At 37.0% G+C, this 20,487-nt stretch overlaps 1 protein-coding gene across 4 annotated transcripts in view; it reads right to left on the bottom strand.

Annotated features, from left to right (window-relative positions):
- Positions 1–2,006: 2,006 nt before the first annotated feature.
- LOC123520543 (trichohyalin-like) overlaps positions 2,007–20,487 on the bottom strand; it is a 121,471-nt gene continuing 102,990 nt past the window's right edge. For 3 of the 4 annotated variants that reach the window (XM_045282902.1, XM_045282899.1, XM_045282900.1), the window contains 11 exons: positions 20,196–20,327; positions 18,601–18,837; positions 16,270–16,413; positions 14,775–14,971; positions 13,193–13,580; positions 12,551–12,696; positions 11,967–12,123; positions 8,196–8,301; positions 5,804–7,347; positions 3,923–5,077; positions 2,007–3,182 (listed from right to left, as the gene is read on the bottom strand). In XM_045282902.1, the coding sequence (XP_045138837.1) occupies positions 3,081–3,182; positions 3,923–5,077; positions 5,804–7,347; positions 8,196–8,301; positions 11,967–12,123; positions 12,551–12,696; positions 13,193–13,580; positions 14,775–14,971; positions 16,270–16,413; positions 18,601–18,837; positions 20,196–20,327 (4,308 nt within the window). In that variant the 3' untranslated portion in view covers positions 2,007–3,080. Of the gene's footprint in view, positions 3,183–3,214; positions 3,471–3,922; positions 5,078–5,803; positions 7,348–8,195; positions 8,302–11,966; positions 12,124–12,550; positions 12,697–13,192; positions 13,581–14,774; positions 14,972–16,269; positions 16,414–18,600; positions 18,838–20,195; positions 20,328–20,487 lie in introns of those variants that run through there. The other variant, XM_045282901.1, reaches the window with a different exon arrangement.

The following is a 20,487-nucleotide window of genomic DNA, read 5'->3' as shown; positions in this document are numbered from 1 at the left end:
AAAATCCCGATATCACTCCATTTATGTTGGAATACATTACATTTCGCTCATATGTAAGTTTCTTTAGTCCTTTCTTGCTGTACTTTTCTGGGTTATGAACCACTTCCTCAGTCTCATATCCAAGATTCTCCAGAAAAACTCTTTCTTCTCTTCTTCTGTCCTCTCTTCATTTTTTTCAAAGCCTCCTTTCTCAACTCATTTAACATTTCTCTTTCCTTTTCACCGAGATCTCTTCTCAACCAAATCTTCCTTGTTGTTTCCTGCTGGGCTAGCCTCCATGACTTCTCCACCAATTCATCTACATCCTTTTGTGACTTAAGTTTGATTCTTATTGGCCTCATACCTTCTCTTGTGAACTTTCCAATTCTATGGAAGTCCTCTATTTCTTGTACTAGGTCTTTTCCTCCTCTTGCACCACATTAATGATATTATTTATCACCTTTTTATGTTTTCTCTCTCTCCATTTTACTCGGTGTCTTATCCTCCTCCACACCAAATATCACCACACATCTCTTTTTGTCTACAGTTTCCCTCACCAATGTCTCATTTGACTTAATAACCTTCACCACTTTCTCAGCTATCTTCTCTTCTATGATCTGTTGATCTATAATTTCAGCAAGGCCCAAAGTTTTCTCCCCTGACTCTTTGATTTCCTTTTCCAGACTTGCAACTTTGTAATTTACCTCCTTTCTTTCCACTTCCTGACTTTTTTTCCATTCAGCCTGCTTCTCCATCACTTTTCCTAGAGATTCTCCACATTTTTCGCAATTCACTTTAATTAGCTTAACTTCCTCTTTCAGTGCTGCATTTTCCTTCTTCATATCGGCACAGTCTCTCTTTACATTGTCATAACTCATTTCCAGGCCCTCATACTTTTCAAACAGTTTTTCAATGTGTGTGTGTTTACAACATACACATTCAAAGCCTTGCAGGAAACAGATAGCAAATGACAAATAAAATTTATGTTTGTGTTAATGAAGAAACCGTAGAGGCCATGCAGCAATACAGTGGTTGCTAAGTGCTAGTTTTTAAAGTACAGTAGTACTTAACCTGCACATTTTCTTCACAGACACATACAAAAATGTGGTATATCATTTCCTACTTTTTTTTGTAAGGCTTTGACTGCATTGATTGTACACAAAAAAAATATTGTTTAAAGCTACCCAGCACTACTCAAGAATATGTAGCAAGGTGGAGAGGAGGGAGGGAGGATTTGGAGGCCCACAAAAGGGTGCACTTTTCACTACACACAACTTCAACATTAATTTCCCATAAGTAAAGCAAAGCACAACATATGTGTAGAGAGTATTTTTGACTTTGAATTACCCTGAATTATGAAATGTCAAGGTATGCACATTAACTTATGGGACACCCCGTAAATGTCTGGTGTCAGTTTAGGCTATACTGAAGCTAATCATCTGTTTTGGACAAAGCTATAGCTCATATGATTCAAGATTTTATCTGTCATCATAACCACCATCATCTTATTTTTTTTGCCATTATCTTTGACCTATATTAGAAAACTGCAAGAAAATTAACTACTTTTCAGTAGCACTAGATTTATAATTAGACAAAATACCTGAATGGTTTCATAATACCAGAATGATATCTACTTCTCTTGAATGTCCAACTGGCTGCATGAGAATGGCCGAATGACAATATCTTTATAATTGCTCAAACCCAACAGAAAGAAAAGTTTAACAAACTAAGCTGAAAGAATGGATGTTAACAATATGACTTGAATGTTTCTAAGGAAGTTTGGAATACAAATAAAATATACTGCCACATAAGATGCTATATGTCAATGAAATGAGCATGGTTGAAGGTTTGTTTGTGAGAGTATCTAGTAGGAAAGACAACAGCAAAGGATGATGATGAATGTTATCCCTTCATATGATTGTGATTTTTGCTAAAGACAAATAAAAAAACTTGTTCAAATGTATTAATTGGGAGAGGGATACTCAAATGTCAGCTAGCTGGTGAAAAATTGTCAAGACTCGGGGTTATAGGATTAGGGACAAATTTAATCATTATATACACAAGTGTTACAGCCAGTCTTGATTGAGATCTAAGGATAGAGGAAGTACTAATATGGACAACCTCCACTAACTTTAGATATATGATAATGAAAATGTTTCACATATCAGCTGAAGTTATCCCTTCTGCAAAATCTAACCTAAGAATATTTCTGGTTCCCTCTTTAGAAGTGGGAATTTGAAGCACAGGTAATTAATACTTTGTACTTTTTAAACATTAAAATTTTTATAATTTACATTCAAAATGTGCCTTTAATATAGTGTGAAGCTGCTTTCTAAAAAAGAAAAACCATTCTGTGGTTTTATTTAGACACTATAATTCACCATTATCTGTGTTTGTTTTGTTACCATAATGGCAAGTAACTTATTGTCTGCTCCTAATAAAATCTAAAACTCTTTTGAAAACACTAAATGTGAGTGCTGACAATATTATGCTCATTTTCTATACTGAACTGATTATTTAAGTTTATGAAAAGAATAAAATATAACAATTAGAAAAAAAAATATGAGATATTCTGAGCAAAACATTACTTTGTATAAAAGACAATCCTTCATTGGAAGAACAGAAAAGAAAAAAAGAAGAAAAAAAAAATGCTGAAGAATTCTGATAGAAGGTTTATGAATCTGAATCTAGAATTTACAGACATATGAGCAATGATTAACAATAGACCACTGTCAACAAGCATTACCCTAATCTTGTAATTTAAACTGCAAGCCATTCCTACTTAACCAAATTAGTGTGCACTTAATACGCATATGAATAGTTTAGGAACTTAATTTCCACTGAATAATCTTTACAGCTCCTATGCTGGGTATGTCTACCCAGCATGACTAAATTAGTTATGGTGCTACACACAAACACACTGATAAAAAGTGGAAAGATGTTACTAGTCATGCTAACTGTTGGTAACTAATGTCAAGAGTAATAGCCCCCTTGTTTGGTGAAGAAAAATAGTACTTCACCAAATGTTCCCCTCCAACCATCTATTGACCATTATTCTCATTAACATCCATTCATGGCTTGTGAATACTATACAGGGCATCTTACAGCCTCATAAACTGTGGGAGTTGAAAGAGGATAATGGTCATGATAGATACAACTCTTACCATCCTGCAGTCCACAACCGTGTATCCTTGGTCTCTCATCTAGTGTGAAAAATTAGAAAATTCAATCATGTATGCAACTTGAAAAGAAAGAGTGAAAAGAATGGTCATGTAAAAATTTTTTTTTCAATATTTCTCATTATAATTCATGATGACTAGGAAGTCTATGTGAGTCCAGTGAAGTCCTCATTTCAATTAAGTGTCATGACTGTCTCATATCCTCAAGTACAGAGTTAATTATCAAACAAAAAGAAGTATATATGTAGACGTATATAGGTCCAGATATTGCACTGTATAATCATCAGTCTTAATCAGGCCTAGTACAATAAACTGGAAAAAGAAAGAGAAAACAGATAGTAGCAAAGAAGCAATTATATCTCTACCTTCAAACACTCATTTCAATGTACTTAGTAAAGATACTGAAGAAAACATAGCATATAAATGAATAGCAATAGCAGTGCTATTACCTCCATATATAAAACTGTGATGGCCAGAATTGGTAAAAATAAAAAGGTAAGATTACATAAAATGTCCTAATTATGAAAACTTAAAATTTGCTATTTTTATCTTCAAATATATTTCATTACATTTGCTTACATGCAGAGTAAAGATAGGCAGTTAAAAAAAAATCTGAAGACTATACATGTAACTTCTATTCAGAAAGATATCTCAGACAAATACTTTTCACCAACAGGTATGCTAAAAAACAAAGTAAATGGTCAAGGCCTGATGTAAGATGTCAATGAAAGATTAGATACCACATGATTACCAAATTTACATACCTTCATTTTCTTCCAGATTGGTTCATCTTCCAGTTTTTCATCTAATTTCTCATACCATGGCGTTTCTGGCGGTTTCTCAGGAGAGATTGGAGGTTCTGGAGATACTGGAGGTTCTGGACTGCCTGGTGGCAATAGTGAAGGTGGAGGTTCATCCAGTGGACATGGCTCACCAACATCCACATCTCCTTCATCCTCTACATTGATGATTTCTGAATCATCCATTTCCTTAGGACTGCCCATTAAGTCATCAGGCATCTTCTTAGGGCCAGCACATGACAGCTTTGGGGTGCCAAAAGCTTTGAACCAGGCACTTAAGTTAGGAGTTGCCCTTTCCTGTTTTATCTCTGGTGCCCGAGGAGTTGGGGGAGGTTCTTCACATATTCTTTCATTAAAATCCTCCACCTCAGGAATTTCCTCTTTCTCATCTTCTTCTCTTACAGATGGAGCTTCTTCTTTCTCTGGCACTTTCTCCCATCTGTTCTCAAAAGGGCTGTCCCATTTTTCTTTTGGTTCCCATTTCTCTTCATCATCTGTGCTGTTGGCTTCATGGGTTGATTTCATGCCTGTGCCAATATCCCCTGAGCGAATGATGCTGCCTAAGCTGAGTTTAGGGCTGTCTCCCACTTCACTGTTGGGGACAAGGCCTATACGTGATTCTTTGGCTTTTGCTATGAGTGTGGTTAACTTAGAGTCTTCTTGTTTGTTAATCTTTCCAAAAGGATTAGTTTTTGTCTTAGGCTTCCCCTCCGTAGATGTTTTTGTTTCCTTTTTAACAACACCCTCTTTTTTTGCTATGTCTTTAGACTTGATTATGGCTCCTGGTTTTATTCTTCCATCTTTTATGTCTTTGAATAATTCCTTTGTGTTATCTAAATTGTCCTTGTCATTTTCAGTTTTCTTTTCCTTCTTGATTTTCTTCTTCTTTGGTTCTTCACCCTCTCCTCCATCACTATTTTTTCTCTTCTTCTTTTTATGAGCTTTCTTGTCTTTATCCTTTGGTTCATCCATCATCAGTTTTCTTCTATACTCCGCCTCAATTTTATATGCAATAGCCTCAAACTCCTCTGCAGTGACCTTGCGAGATGGTGAGTTACTGGCAGAGGAATATTCACTGATGCGAGGAACATTAGACTCATCAAGCATTGTTGTTATATCCTGCGGAATGAGAAGGCCTGTTAAAACTCTGACATTTTCTTACCTACAAGCTGGCTATAGGTTTAGCCTACAAGGCATCATAGTGTATACTAAAAATGATGTTCTACACTGAATGATGGGATTGATACACCAAAACTCAAATTTTTGACTGCAAACAAAATGGTTTCTCTGTTGGCCTAAGAGATGTTAATTCTGTTCTTTCTCACACTCTCTCTCTCTCTCTCTCTCTCTCTCTCTCTCTCTCTCTCTCTCTCTCTCTCTCTCTCTCTCTCTCTTTCTTTCTTTCTTTCTTTCTTTCTTTCTTTCTTTCTTTCTTTCTTTCTTTCTTTCTTTCTTTCTCTTTCTCTCTCTCTCTCTCTCTCTCTCTCTCTCTCTCTCTGATGTCTTGTTCCCTCTATAATGCCCCAAGAAGGTGGCAACAGGACAGCAGCCTCTATTTCTCTGATCAAACATTCCCTCTTTGCTTGCTCAAGTACCTGCTCTTTACTAAAAACTCCTTCACTCCTTCACTCAAGTGGCCTTTTCTCCTAATTGTTTATACTACATCACTCATGCACATTTTCTTTGTCCCTTGTCCAAGACAGTGTATTTTCAGGGACTTTTTTATAATTATGTAGAATACAGATCTATTTCTGATCATTGATTCTAAGAGATAGTAAAGCAACTGAAAAGAACAAAACTCAATGCAAACTTCATCAGGGGTTAACAAACAGAAAAAAAACTGACCTTCAGAGTCTGCTCAGTTGCTGCAGAAAGAGCATCAATTGCTGCCATGTTTTTTGCTGGAATTTTCTTCTTTTTGCTGTTTTTCTTCTTTCCTTCTTTCTTTCCTTCCTTAACTTTTCCCTCTTTGCGTCGTTCCTGCTTGTCGTGATGCTTCCCATGTTTCTCATGCTTTCCACGATGCTTTATCTTCTTCTTCTTCTTTACTGCTGGTTCTTCCTTCACCTTAGTAGCAGGAGGAACTGGTGCTTCCTCTTCCACAGCTTTCTCCCCAGGGTCCTCTTCTTCAGAGTAGTCATAAACATCTTCAACTTTCAGTATCTTTTTGGAGTCTTTCTCAGTAGCATGTTTATTCTTCTTTTTATGATGCTTTCCATCCTTGTTTTTGTTCTTATGGTGATGATGATGGTGATGATGATGATGGTGATGATGATGATGGTGCTTGTCGTGCTTTTCACCATGCTTGTGTTTTTTCTTGTCTTTCTCTTTTCCGCTACCTCCTCCATTCTTTTTCCGGCTAGATTTTCCCAAGTGATTGTGTTTTACTTTCTCATCTTCACCATCTACAGCTATTGTCACTGCCTTCTTTTCCCCTTCTTCCTCATCATCATCAATATCATCAATTTCCCCAAACAATTCACTATGCCTCTCACTCAAATAATCAGTAGTCCTCTCCTCCTCCTCTTCCTCTTCCTCATCCTCATCTTCCAATTCCCCCTTCCCTTCCTCTCCCTTGCACTCCATTTCCCCCTCCCCAGCATCATTAGCATCATCATCATCATCACTGTGGTAGTCATTATTGTTATAATACATGCATACATCTGGTTCCATGTCATCATCATCATCATCGTCATCATCAACATGGTCACTCAACAAAGGCTTCTTGTTTTCTTCTTTCCTATTTTTCCCAGTTTTGTTCCTTGGCACTTTTCTCTCTTCCTTCTCTACTAAAGGTGTTGCTACCTGCACCTCATCTTCGTCCTCCTCCTCACCATGAGACTCATCAATAAATGAAGAAGGTTCATGTGTTTCTTCCACACCATCCATCTCTTCCTCTTCATCCTCCTCAGGATAGGGATCTTCTCTTACTAACAATGGAGGTTCTGGAAACTCATCATCATCATCATCCTCATCATCCTCATCTTCTCTTGCCATCTCATCATTATCATCACCAAATACAGGTGCATCAATCTTTGGTTTCTCTTTGTTCTTTGTCTTCTCTTTGTCTCTTTCTCTATTCAACTTGTTTTTCTTCCACTCTTTGTCTTTTTCAGGTGTAATATTCCCATCCTCTTTATGTTTTTCCTTTGGCTTCCTTCCTACTTTCTTCTTTTTGCGTCCTCTCTTCTTTGCTAAAATTTTTCCACTATCTATTCGTGTATTTTCTTTTTCGTCACTATTACTTCTCCTCTTGTTCTTTCTCTTTGCTGACTGCTGGTAACTCATATCTATGTACATTTCTTCATCAGAAGAAAGGTCTGCTTCAAGGTACTTTGCCTTGAGCTTTGCAAACACTTTCTCTAGAGTGTAAGCCATGTGTGTGTATTCTGTAAGAACAAGATTAAAAATAATTAGAAGGTACATACATATACTAATAGTAATTCCCTCTTACAATGATTACTCCCTGTGAATTGAAGTAAGTAAAAACAAAATTGATAATATACATACACACTTATTTGTATAACTGTAATTATGTAACTCATCAATCACAATCTTTATAAGTATTTCCTGCAAAGCAAAGTACATACATGATACAGATTCAGAGAAGACCAGCTGAGTGGTTCATAAGGAATGGCTATGAATGAAGGATTCACTCAAATGAGATATTAAAATTTGGTACTTCATAAAATAAAAAATAAACAAAATAATAGCAATAACAATAAATTAAAAAAAATCATATGAATAAAAATAAAAATATGAATAAAACAAAATATCAAAATGAAAAACTAGTAACAACAACAATAACAGTAGCAGTAATAATAACAATGATAATAATAATAATAATAATAATAATAATAATAATAATAATAATAATAATAATAATAAAAATAAAAATAATAACAATAATATTAATAACAATAATAATAATAATAATAATAATAATAATAATAATAACAACAATAGTAAAATAACAATGATAGACTAAAAATTTTGATAGAGACAAATAATAGAAACAGATATATTTAAACAGCTTGGACAGTTTGCACTTGCTGACTTGAGAAAGATTTAACATGCTAAAAACAATGTTATGAGATCAAAAATATCAAGAGTAAAAATTTAAAAAAGTGCCTCATTCTTGTACAAATGTCCAGAAAATTAAACATATGGTTAAGAATTATTGCAAGAATAAATGTTAGAATAACTTTTAAATGAAAAAAAAAATAAAAATACTTACCACTCTCTGGCCCATTATAAAGCTTACAATTATCCATCATAAGCTTAAAATCTCCCTCAAACATGGCCAGGTTGGAGTAGTAGCCAGCATCCAGGCGCTCCTCCATCTGATTGTTGCAAATTAATAAGTGATATTAACATACAAATATTTCCACATTTGAAATAAATGCATCAACTTTGATGCTATATTGTAGGTCTATCATTCATAAAGCAGAACAAAGATCAACAATGAAAATATTTCCTTAAATAAAATTCTGTTCAACACTGTATCTCTAACAATAATAATACAGATAACAGAACAAGACATTCAAAGTCATAATACTCAAAAATAGCTTCACATTTGTTGGAGGAGACAGTAGACACCTGCCGAAACGATAATTACTCCCAGTGAGGTCTAATAACACTGGCTCAGAGTGTTAACTTACCATTGAAGCCAGCTGTGACTTCATTGAACATGTCACTTTGCATCTCACAACACAAGGGGCAGTCGCAGTCACGGCCTGCCCTTTAAAGACAACTCTCTTCCTTCACACAACACTACATGCACCTACCTATTCATACATTCTTCACACAGTATAAAAAAAAAAAGAAAAAAAAAAAAAAAGTTGATTCCTCTTTCCATCATGGATGTCCCTTAATTGTTTATTGCACTTGTTTAGGGACCAGCACCTCAGTGGGCCTTTTTTTTCCAATACCAATTTTTGTTTCCCTTGGCCAAGGAGGAAGGAGGTCAATGGAGGATGAGTCACCATCCATGAAAACATCTGGTAACTTTTCTCCTGGTGTGATTCCTGTGAACCTACTAGTGGAGGACTGTGACTCACTAACACTTGCATTCTCACTAGATTCCTTACTTTCACTACTAGTAAGCCTCATTGTTGCCATTATAAGTTTTCAAATTAAAAACTGCTGGCAGAACGCAGAAGAAAGATGTGTTTCTCACGACTGCGGCGGGACAAGAGATGCGCACCGGTATCTGGTATACCAGAATATCAGTATTTTGCTTTGGTATTACCAGTAACACTGGTATCAGAATAGGACAATAGTGGCAGTGGGAAGAAAGAGGTCTACAATCATGTGTGCGGCCGTTTGATTATCAGATACAGGCAACCCCCGTTTAACGAAGGTTCACACAACGGAATTTCGCTACAACGAAGGTTTAATTTTACTACCATCTGCTCATTTAACGAACACCAAACTCGATTTAACGAAGTTTTATCCAGGTAATTTTTTCCAAGTTTGAAAGCGCCCCGCCATATCACGCAAGCCGACAAGCTTTTGAATACACCAGGAGCCGCAAATACTAAGGCCTGCCTCAGGAGAAATCCTGGGACACCTGTAGAATCAAGATCAAGATCAAGATTAAACCTTGTAAACAACACACGCACCACTCACTCCCATAACAGCGTCAGCAGCAGCTCATCTTCACTCGCTCAACTTACCACCAAAACGCCCTGCAATGTGGCCTAACGTTCCTAAGAAGATCAGGAAGTCTCTTACTTTCAAAGTGAAGCTGGATATTATTCACAGACACGAGAGGCGAGAAAACTATAGCATTGCTGGCCACCATCTTCACTCCATAGGGAGTCCTCGGGTTACGACGGTCTCAACTTACGACGTTTCGTGGTTACGAACGCGCCCATAAAAACATAAAAAATAATATTAGGCGTCATTCCGTCTTACGTGGTTTAGCGTCGTAAGCGACGTAAACATAAATCTAAGATCATCAACATTATAAAGTTACGTACATACATACATTAGTGTACATTATAATTAATTAAACTAAATTTAACTGCCTAAATGTTAAACTTCATAATTTTTACTTTCATTAAACCTTTCACTGTACTATGATGCACTCTTGCTTTGCTTACTCTCAATGGAATTTCAAGTCAGGGGTTAACCCCTTCAGTCCGGGGACGTATATATACGTCATGGTGGCTACGCGCCCCAGTCCGGTGACATATATATACATCCAGAAGCCTTACCTCCAGTCCGGGGACGTATTATTACGTCTTGTGGGTCATAAGCATTTTAGATGAGTGTACCCAAGAAAACCAGCAGCCATTCGTTCTCTTAGATACGTATATTATCTAGGAAAATGAATATATGTAACTATTATATCGCAGACAAGAATAAGTTTTCGCATGAAGGTTTATTTTTTCTCTGTTTCGTCAGCTTTAACAGCCACAGCCACCAGCTTACAGACGGAGAGAGAGAGAGAGAGAGAGAGAGAGAGAGAGAGAGAGAGAGAGAGAGAGAGAGAGAGAGATCATGTTCGTCACCTCCCATCCTCCACTATCTGGTGGTAATTCCTCTCTCTCTCTCTCTCTCTCTCTCTCTCTCTCTCTCTCTCTCTAGTGTTTCCATTCGTAGTTTTTTGCAGGTTTTTGTGTGTGTGTGTGTGTGTGTGTGTGTGTGTGTGTGTGTGTGTGTGTGTGTGTGTGTGTGTGTGTGTGTGTGTTTTTCACTGTTTGATCTGCTGCAGTCTCTGACGAGAAAGCCAGACGTTACTCTACAGAACGAGCTCAGAGCTCATTATTTCCGATCTTCGGATAGGCCTGAGACCAGGCACACACCACACACTGGGACAACAAGGTCACAACTCCTCAATTTACATCCCGTACCTACTCACTGCTAGGTGAACAGGGGCTACACGTCAAAGGAGACACACCCAAATATCTCCACCCGGCCGGGGAATCCAACCCCGGTCCTCTGGCTTGTGAAGTGTGTGTGTGTGTGTGTGTGTGTGTGTGTGTGTGTGTGTGTGTGTGTGTGTGTGTGTGTGTGTGTGTGTGTTGTGTGGGTGGTCCAGCTGGTGTACGCTCGACGCCGGTAACGTGATTGGCTGGCGTATGATGTTGGAGGCCTTCCTTTCTTTTTGTTTCCCTTTATCAGACATCAGTAAATGTTTCATGTTATGAAATGTGTTTTGCATTATACTTAAAATTATTTTATAGTGTGACATAAGCATTGTGCACTGTATACATATTATGTGGGGTACAGTACAGTACAATCACTCAAACTTCTCAGTATATGTGGATGGTGGAATAGCCTACATAAAATAGTGAAATCACCTACACAAATACAAGTTGACAAGTAGGAAAAGAGCAATCATCACATATGGGCCGCCATAATGGTTGGAAAGGCCCATGCCACTCCCCCCATAGTCTGGCAAATCTTCAAGAAAAAAAAAAAGCCTACGTAAATCTTGTGTGGTGTGGTGAGGAAGTACACAGTGGACTGGTGGTAGTAGCAATCCCTGTAAGATGTTATGACAGTACTACAAAAAGATATAGCAAGTTGGGATTAGTTTAGTGGGGTTTACATAGTACCCTCAAGATTTTAATCTTACTTTCAGCCTTATTATCTTACAATCCGGAAAATCCTAGAATCCGGAATGCCTGAACCCCCATGACTTCCAGATTTCAGGACTTTTACTTTATTAAGATGTTAGAGTATTGAGTCTCCACTGTATATTCACATATCAAATCTATGAGTACTGTTCAAAACTTTCCTTGAACATTTTATGGCATTACTCTGGCATGAACATCTCACTTGTTCAAAACATTTCACTTAATTATTGACAATTATGTAAAAAGTTTTATCATATGAATAATAATAATAAATAAATAATAATAACAATAATAAAAAAGAAAAAAAAAACTTGTGCAATGATATCCATACATAATAAAAGACCTTATTGCTGTTACCTAAAGGACAATTTTCAATTACCATCATCACTAAACAAATCTGTTCAATAAGACGCACTGACCCGGGAAATGTGCATTGGTCTGCGGATGACTGCATAGTAGTTGGGAGCATACTCTTCCTCCACTGGGTCATGGAAAGGCCACGCATCCTCATGGTCCCGCAGATGCTCAAGAACTTTGTACATTCCTGTCCTAAGGTCATCTTCTGTTTGCAGGACCCTAGAAAGATAAAAATAACAAAAATATAAGATAACATTCTAAGTTACACAACAACAATTTTTTTTTTTTTACAATGTAGTATACAATGGAAAGTAGTACATGAATAAGAAAAAAACAAAAGAATGACATGCACAGACACATTAACTGAAAACTTATAATTTTTCCACACTTAGTTCTATTAACTGTTTTGAATACTACTCTATCAGTTTCTTTCTATGATTTTATGTGCCATGTAAAATTAAATCAAGATAATGACTGTATGTGCCTAGTTCTACATTTCAACTTAATTTTCTCTCACTAACAAGTTAAGAATTTCAAGCATGAACCCCTAACTCAACCTAGTGTATGACATAATATCATCATAGAAACCAAGAAAACTGTATTTCAGCAGGTGTCAAGGCAGTCATCACTCATCTGTAGCACTTACATGTGAGCACTCTTGACCTTTTTCTTAGTGGGTGGAGAGGTAACAGAATTGACATTGGTGACTGCTGGTTCAGGCACCACAGCTGCATTATTCAGAGAAAATGCTACTGATGATAAGGAGTTGTTGGTTTTGCGACCACTGTACACCTGAAAAAAGAAATTTTGATTCAATGATGAACAAATTTTACCCAAGCTCTCCCATGTCTCAAAACATTACAAAAATTTATATAAAAATTAACAGAAATTAATTACATGTTAGCTTACTTTGTTCTAGACATTCATATGAAAATGTTGAGGAAAGATAGCAAAGATTATGGTGGACTGATAATTAATCTGTCACAGATTCACTTTTCTCTTGAGAGAGAGAGAGAGAGAGAGAGAGAGAGAGAGAGAGAGAGAGAGAGAGAGAGAGAGAGAGAGAGAGAGAGAGAGAGAGAGAAAATGAAACCCTATTCACATCTTTCCACATTAACACTGTTATATGAAAATTTTCAGACACTTTGATGAGGAAATTTCACTTTCAAGACATACAGTACTTCAATATCTTTCCTGATATTAACCCACAGCTCAAAGTATAAGATATACACAAATCTACATCTGGATAAACGATATATACACCATCCGAAATTATGGAGAAGTTTACCTGAGGTTTTGAAGTCTCATTTTCAGTCTCTTCATCAGTAAATTCCTCTTTAGTGACAAGCTTTTGTGAGACAGGTTTCCTCGGACTTCCAGGTTTTCTGCCTCGTCCTGGTTTCCTTCCTCTGCTAACTTTAGCCTTGTCTTCTGGATCATCTGTACTGTTTTTCCTTGGGCGTCCACCCTTGATCTTTTTCACTGGCTCCTCCCAAACCTCGTTGTGATCTGATGCATCATTAATTTCATACAGGTCCAATGAACACTCAAGTTTGTCTCGAATCTTAAGGTCCTGACCTTCACTCTTTTTCCTTTCCCGAGGTAATTTGTTTAGCTTTGGTGGTGAGGCTTTCTCTTGTATCACTTCTTCCTTTAGAACCTCTCGTATAGCTTTCCTGAAAGACAATTACCGATTTGAATCGGATATTTAAGGTAACAGGAACATCATATAAAGCAATGAGCAGAAATGATAAGAGAAACAGAGAAAAATAAATGTCATGTAATATTGTGGAAATTAAGGAAGAAGCTTGGTAGTGGACTAGGTAGTACAATTCAGTCAGGAATGACAAATCTATTGTTTGAATACTGACAGAAGAAATAGGAAAAATTTATCTGAGTATGCCACAAGTTGTCCATAAGAGACTTATTGGTGATTAAATTCCTACAATGATGTGCACCTAGTGCACATATATGCAAAACAAAGTTTTGTCCTTTCCTGATGTTCAGTTTTAACTTTTCTTACATATGCAATATGAGATGACTAATAGGCTAAACTAAAATTACTTTAGCCTTATTGGTGATCATCTTGCCATGAATGATAATGTGCCAGACACATTTGTGTGCCTAGTGTTAAGATAGGAATGAAATCATCAATAAGTCTCTTAAGGACAATTTGTGCCACACTCAGATTAATTCCATATACCGTATTTCTATGATGATCCAAAAGTTATACATAACAACAGTGAAGATCATAAAACGAGGAATCAGAGCATGACCTCAACTTAACTGTGTCTGGCTCACTACCTAGACCCAATTAATAACATGTCATCAAACCCACAATTACAGTCAGTGTTCTGGTCACAGAATTCCTGCCAATGCACCTCTTGTGGCATATTCATCCAACCTTCACAAGCTTTCTCACTGCTTCTATAATGTCCCAAAGTTGGACAGAGAGAGAGAGAGAGAGAGAGAGAGAGAGAGAGAGAGAGAGAGAGAGAGAGAGAGAGAGAGAGAGAGAGAGAGAGAGAGAGAGAGAGAGAGAGAGAGAGAGAGAGAGAGAGAGAGAGAGAGAGAGAGAGAGAGAGAGAGAGAGAGAGAGAGAGAGAGAGAGAGAGAGAGAGAGAGAGAGAGTTTTACTACAGTACTATGTGATTCATATCAGCAAAAAAACTATCCTTCCACTTTTAAACCTATTTCTGTTGGATTCCTGAAAGATGAGTATAAAGGTCCACTTAATTATGTCACTAAAGCTCATAGATTTGAACATTTTATTATTCGTGAGCATCTCATACTATGGAAATCAATCAGGAATAATAAGTTACTAGGCTGAAGACTGAAGCAATCCACATCTTTGTAGTTACAAAACTTACCTCTCAACCTTTTCTGTAGGTATGGATTCTTCTTCCTTTTTTTTCTTTTTCTTCTCCTCCTCAATTTGCCTCCTCTTTTCTTGCTCTACAATTTCAATTGCCATTTTCTTCTCTTCTTCTTCTTTCTTTTCTCTCAACTTCTGGACACGACCTGACGATCTTCTCGGGGCAAATTCCATCATGCGTTTCCTCTGAATCTGTTGAAATGATGCTCTCAATACAAGATCTGACAGTCTTGACTGAAAAGGCAATTATCATTTATTTCTTTAAACTGTGATGTTAGCCATTAGACCACCCACTGATGACAGCTTTGACCTTGAGATTCATGTATAGTATAACATCTTATCAATTATATCATAACAGGCACTGTTCTCCAAAAGTTTAGTTAACCTTGACCGCCCAATACTACAAAGAGAAATCACTTAAATAATACTTGTACTACTTTCAACACTGTGTTTTCATTCTCACAATCAGACAAGGGAGAAGTTAAGCTTGGTATGGAAGGAGATGAATACATAAAAACTCTCCCTCTAAGCTACTCACCACCTCTCTTTCTCTTCCGTTTTGAACAGCCCCTCAGCCCTCCTTTCCTCTCCCTAATTTTGTAAATTAAATAAAATGGAAAGTGCAGAAGCACTCACAACTAAATGTCAACACAAGCTATAATTGCATTGATAAAATCTTGAGACATCTGCTAATGTTTTTTTTTTTGTGTGTGTGTGTGTGTGTGTGTGTGTGTGTGTGTGTGTGTGTGTGTGTGTGTGTGTGTGTGTGTGTGTGTGTGTGTGTGTGTGTGTGTGTGTGTGTGTGTGTGTGTGTGTGTGTGTGTGTGTGTGTGTGTGTGTGTGTGACCCACCAGTGATAGGGGTGTGTGACCCACCAGTGATAGGGAAGTTGACACAAAATCAAAACATAAACTGTACAATCAACCAATGGAAAGTCCTTACAACCTAACTTTACTCTACATATTTCTTAACAGGTATAAAGCATAATTTTCCTGACAATGAAATTTGCAAACCTTTTCTTAACATTTATAGAGCAGAGCATAAATTACACATATTTTTTACAAAACATGATGCCTAGCAATGACCTGTTATGCAAAAAGACTATCAGCATCAGCAATGTGTGAGCTTTTTTTTTTCTATATATATCTCCATAGCAAAGCGATAACAACTGTTGAGTTTCAGGTATTTGAAACTGCTGAATTAAATAACAGCCCTGAAGCTAGATAATAAATATTGTATCATTAAAGGCTTACAAAAGACTACTACCTCTTGTACTTAGAAACTATATACTGTGGCCATCATCAAACTTGTGACCTCAAGACAAGGCACTGTTTTCACTTTATTAACAATGATATTGAGGTAGGACAGTTTTTATTTTTGCAATAAATCTTCCCAAATTCTAAGGAGCCTATGAAAGAGCCTGGATCTGCCAACTCCAAAATCACTACAACAATGCTATACCCATGGCTATGTCAAGGCATTGCACTTACTTTCTCTTTTTCTTGAAAAAGTCTAGGAATTTCTGGCAAGAAGTCTTCCCGAAGAGTCTGCAACAAGCTACGTTCAAGCTTGGAGGAACATTCCTCAAACTTCTCTGCTAGCAAATTCCAATCCTCCTCTGAGAAACACTGGACCTGTGAACAAGGAGATGCCTTTAGTCACTGTCTATGAAGCAAATCAAATACTAAATCCATGTTATCAAGTAATCTTTACAATAAAGACACAATGACTTTAACTAAAAGCTTTCCCATCTTGAACTCTTCCATACGAACAGACACTTGAATATTTGTCATTGCAAAGTTGTTGTTTTTTCCCCATTATTCATTCATTTATTATTATTTTATTTTTTACATTCTGGCTTATAGCATCTGTAGGTAACTTGAAGAGTACTGGAAATGCTGTTTAGCTTCCACCCATTTGTGGTGTAGGCAATTTTATTTATAGTGGTACCCATATTAGAGCCCACACCACCCATGCCCATCTTTGGCGTAACCACCTACAACCTGTGTATCATGGTGACATGTAGGCAACTTTAAACCACTCGACAAAAATGGCAAAGTTTCAAGGCCATACTCGGTGGGATTTGAACCTATGCATGGATGTCTGCCTGATCCTAGGCTCACCACCTTATCCACTATACCACTACCTCCCTATATGTATTAGATATTTGAGTAAATGTGGTAAGTTTTTGTTGCATATAAGAAACTAAATTATTGCTTGTGTAAGGTAAGTGAGCTAAAGGCCATATCCCTCACTCACCATCTCCCGGAGCTCAGACCACTTCCATTTTTTTTTTTTTTTTTTTTTTCACACTAATTGGGTTTGGCAACTCTGCTATCTCACCTGCCTCACAGAACCCTTCATGCCACCACCATGCCAGTGTCCATTGGACTTTTGCAGAGGAGAGGAGATATGCTTCATTGTGAGAGGGTGGACTGTAAGGTAGAGCATTAAGATCCATGGTACACAAACATAACAAATCGTTAACCACAAAAAATTTTTCTCTCTAATGTGTATTGGTGCATAGGCTGCTGCACATATGAACCAGTTTGTAACACACTGATGATATATTCTTGTTCCGTTCTTTGGTGTAGTTTTCATGATGCATAAATGACTTAGTATGGATATGACCTAAGATAACTAGTTATGAAAAGTGCATTTTTCTTTTTTTCAACAGAAATTAAACTGACCATCTATTATGGAGGAAATTCTCCTTTTTGATGGTAATTGTTTGCTGAGTGGTATTTTCTTCATAAATAATCTTTCATTCATTAGAATAACCCAGTATTCCACATAATAAGTAGTGATCTAAAGAACTTTTATTCATTTTTCTTTTTACATACATAGCCTACTTATTACCATCCAATAGGTGACTGTGGAACATTATTTTCTCTCTTAGGAAAGCAAAGTTTTATTTTATTAGGATTCTTCTTTTTATTCTGTCTGTTTTTTTTTTTTTTTTTTTTTTTTTTTGCTATGAGGAAAATTTTGCTCTACACTTGATTATTGTTACACAATGCAATGCTTATATTTGGAAGTAAAATGTCTAAAACTTTATGTGTCTTTTAAACTTACTTTTTTTTTGGGGGGTGGGGGGGGAGAGCATATAAGTATAATTAATACCACGACATTTTCAACTTAATACATGGTACCATTGTAACATATCTAGTTACAAAAAATACAAATTTACACACAAATTGCTTATATACTGATGTTTGCAAAAGTTTATTGAAAGGTCTATTGGAGCCACAGATGTACCAATACACAAGTGAAGCAATTGTTCGGTACACATGTGACCCAATACACCTTTATTGTGTAAGATAATACTATCATTCACTTTCAAGAAATATTGTTTTACGTTGGTATTTTAGAATACAATTGCTAACAAAATAATACCAAAAGTATTCAGCCTTCATAAATCAGCAGAAGTAAATAATGATACATTCATACATTTATACAACTGTCAATAGTAATATAGTGTGATTATGTAAATGATTTATGGTAGTATTTACTTCCACAAATTTTCTTGAGAGTGAATACCTTTAAACCATTATTGTGATGGTATTGATATCTTAGACTTAGTGGTTTGGAAATGCACTAGTCAGTTGCCCCGCCTAAAGAGAGTAAGAGGATAGAGAGTGTCATTACACCAGGCCAGCCTTACCTTGCAACTATGAGCACAATTTGTTTTGCACCTAGTATCTTGATTACCTTCCAGTACACTTTTTTTACCAGCTATCAGTCATATTCATACATAGTGTCTTTGAGTGAGTAACTATACACATCACGAGGCAAGATGAACAGTTGTAACACAGCCATACCTGCCACACAGCCTTAGGTAAGTCAGTCTCCTCTTCACTTTCCTCATTTTTATGACCTTTTTTCTTACGCTTCTTTTTTCTTTTATCTTCTTTTTCTTTGTCCTTTGGTTTTCGTCTGTGTGGATGGTACAGGGAGTGGTCTTCCCTATATAGGCGGGTACCGTAAAAATACCAATAAGTAGAGCCACCATCATCATACCCAAGGGGCTCCACTCTTAAACTATCGGATTCTAAGTTCTGCAAAGAGACAAACAGTATAATATCACAATAAGATTTTACAAAATACTTGGAATACATTGACAGAAATATATGATACAATACCAGATTGTGTCAACAATATATCACCAGTAAAGATTTCTTACAGAAGCAGAAAAATAAGTATTGTGGCAGGCTGATTAGAGGTTCATTAATTTTGTAAGTAATAATTTGATTCCAATTCTTTAAAAAAATTAATGTAGAAAATAGAGAAGGGGGCCTTGCATGGAAGGGTGCTCACACAAGTGACACCTGATATCCTCAACTTGAAATATTATTTCATTCTTAATGAGATTTTTACTTCCTTAGATATTGATTATAAAAATTTGACTGCATAAAAATTCACAAGAATCACTGCATTTAAACTTGAGTTATAAGATAATTAACATTAGTTTATAATATAGAAAGAATTCCATAATAATAATGATAATAATGTACAGAGACATTTAGATAAGTTGGAGGGGATAGGTGGGAGGAAACACAGCTGTAAGGAGTTGAGATTATTCCCGATCAGTTTTGCCTATAGATCTTTCAGGATAACTGAGTTTACTCCAGTTTATATCTCCCTTATATTTGGATAATGGTGACTCACAGTGTGCTGCCAAACCCAAATCCAGGTTGCCAATTGGTCCCTGTGTCATCTGCCTGTGACTTTGGAGTGCAGTGCTGCAGCAGGATCCACCCACACGATATCTCCCGTCCTCTTCTTGATGTTTTTGTTCCGCTGATGTATCGTACCACTAGCACCTTCCTTTTCTTCTTGCACAGGCCACGGTGCAAGACCCTGGCACCCTTCCAGTCAGGCAGATGCCCTGCCTTATCTACGTGGTTAACCAGGGTGCGTGGTGATGGTGAAAGAGCACCTTGCCGATGTGAGGGAACACCGCACATCCAGTGCCCTGGTGAACCACGTACATAAGGCAGGGCATCTGCCTCACTGGAAGGGTGCCAGGGTCTTGCACTGTGGCCTGTGCAAGAAGAAAAGGAAGGTGCTGGAGGCGTGATATATCAGCAAGAAGAAAAACATAAACAAGAGGCTGGGAGATGTTGAGTAGGCTGATCCTGCTGCAGCACTCTGCACTCCCAAGTCATGGGCAGATGACACAGGAACCAATCAGCAATCAGCAGATTTAGGTTTGGCGGCACAAGGTGAGTCTCCACCATTACAATATAAGGGGGCTTTGGACTGAAGCAAACTTAGTTCCCCTGAAGAAGCTGTAGGCAAAACTGGTCGGGAATAAATTCAACTCCTTAAACCTGTCTTTCCTCCCACCTCCCCCCTCAAAATATAATAATGATAATAATAAGAATAATGTACGTTGTTTGCAAAAGAGACTTACTTTTAAGAGATCAAGAACATCCTCAGCTTCTAGTCTAAAGTCACAAAGGGCATGAAGGATCTCCACTTTTCTCCGGAGGGGCAGCCATCGCATGTCTCCCTCCACAAACAAATTTTCTCGAGTAGGATCCTCCTGAGAGAGTTTTTAAAATTTTAGTCTATTCCTGACTATACTTAAATACATCCATTAAAGATACATGTTAAGGAATACTTAATTTTCTTATATAAATCCTCATAATCCATTACAAACCACTCAGAAAACTTACAAAAATCACAGTTTTTAATAACAAATC

This window comes from Portunus trituberculatus, chromosome 47, assembly GCF_017591435.1.
Source record: "Portunus trituberculatus isolate SZX2019 chromosome 47, ASM1759143v1, whole genome shotgun sequence".
In the NCBI taxonomy this organism is placed as follows: domain Eukaryota; kingdom Metazoa; phylum Arthropoda; class Malacostraca; order Decapoda; family Portunidae; genus Portunus; species Portunus trituberculatus.
This window is presented reverse-complemented; position numbering and strand designations above follow the sequence as displayed.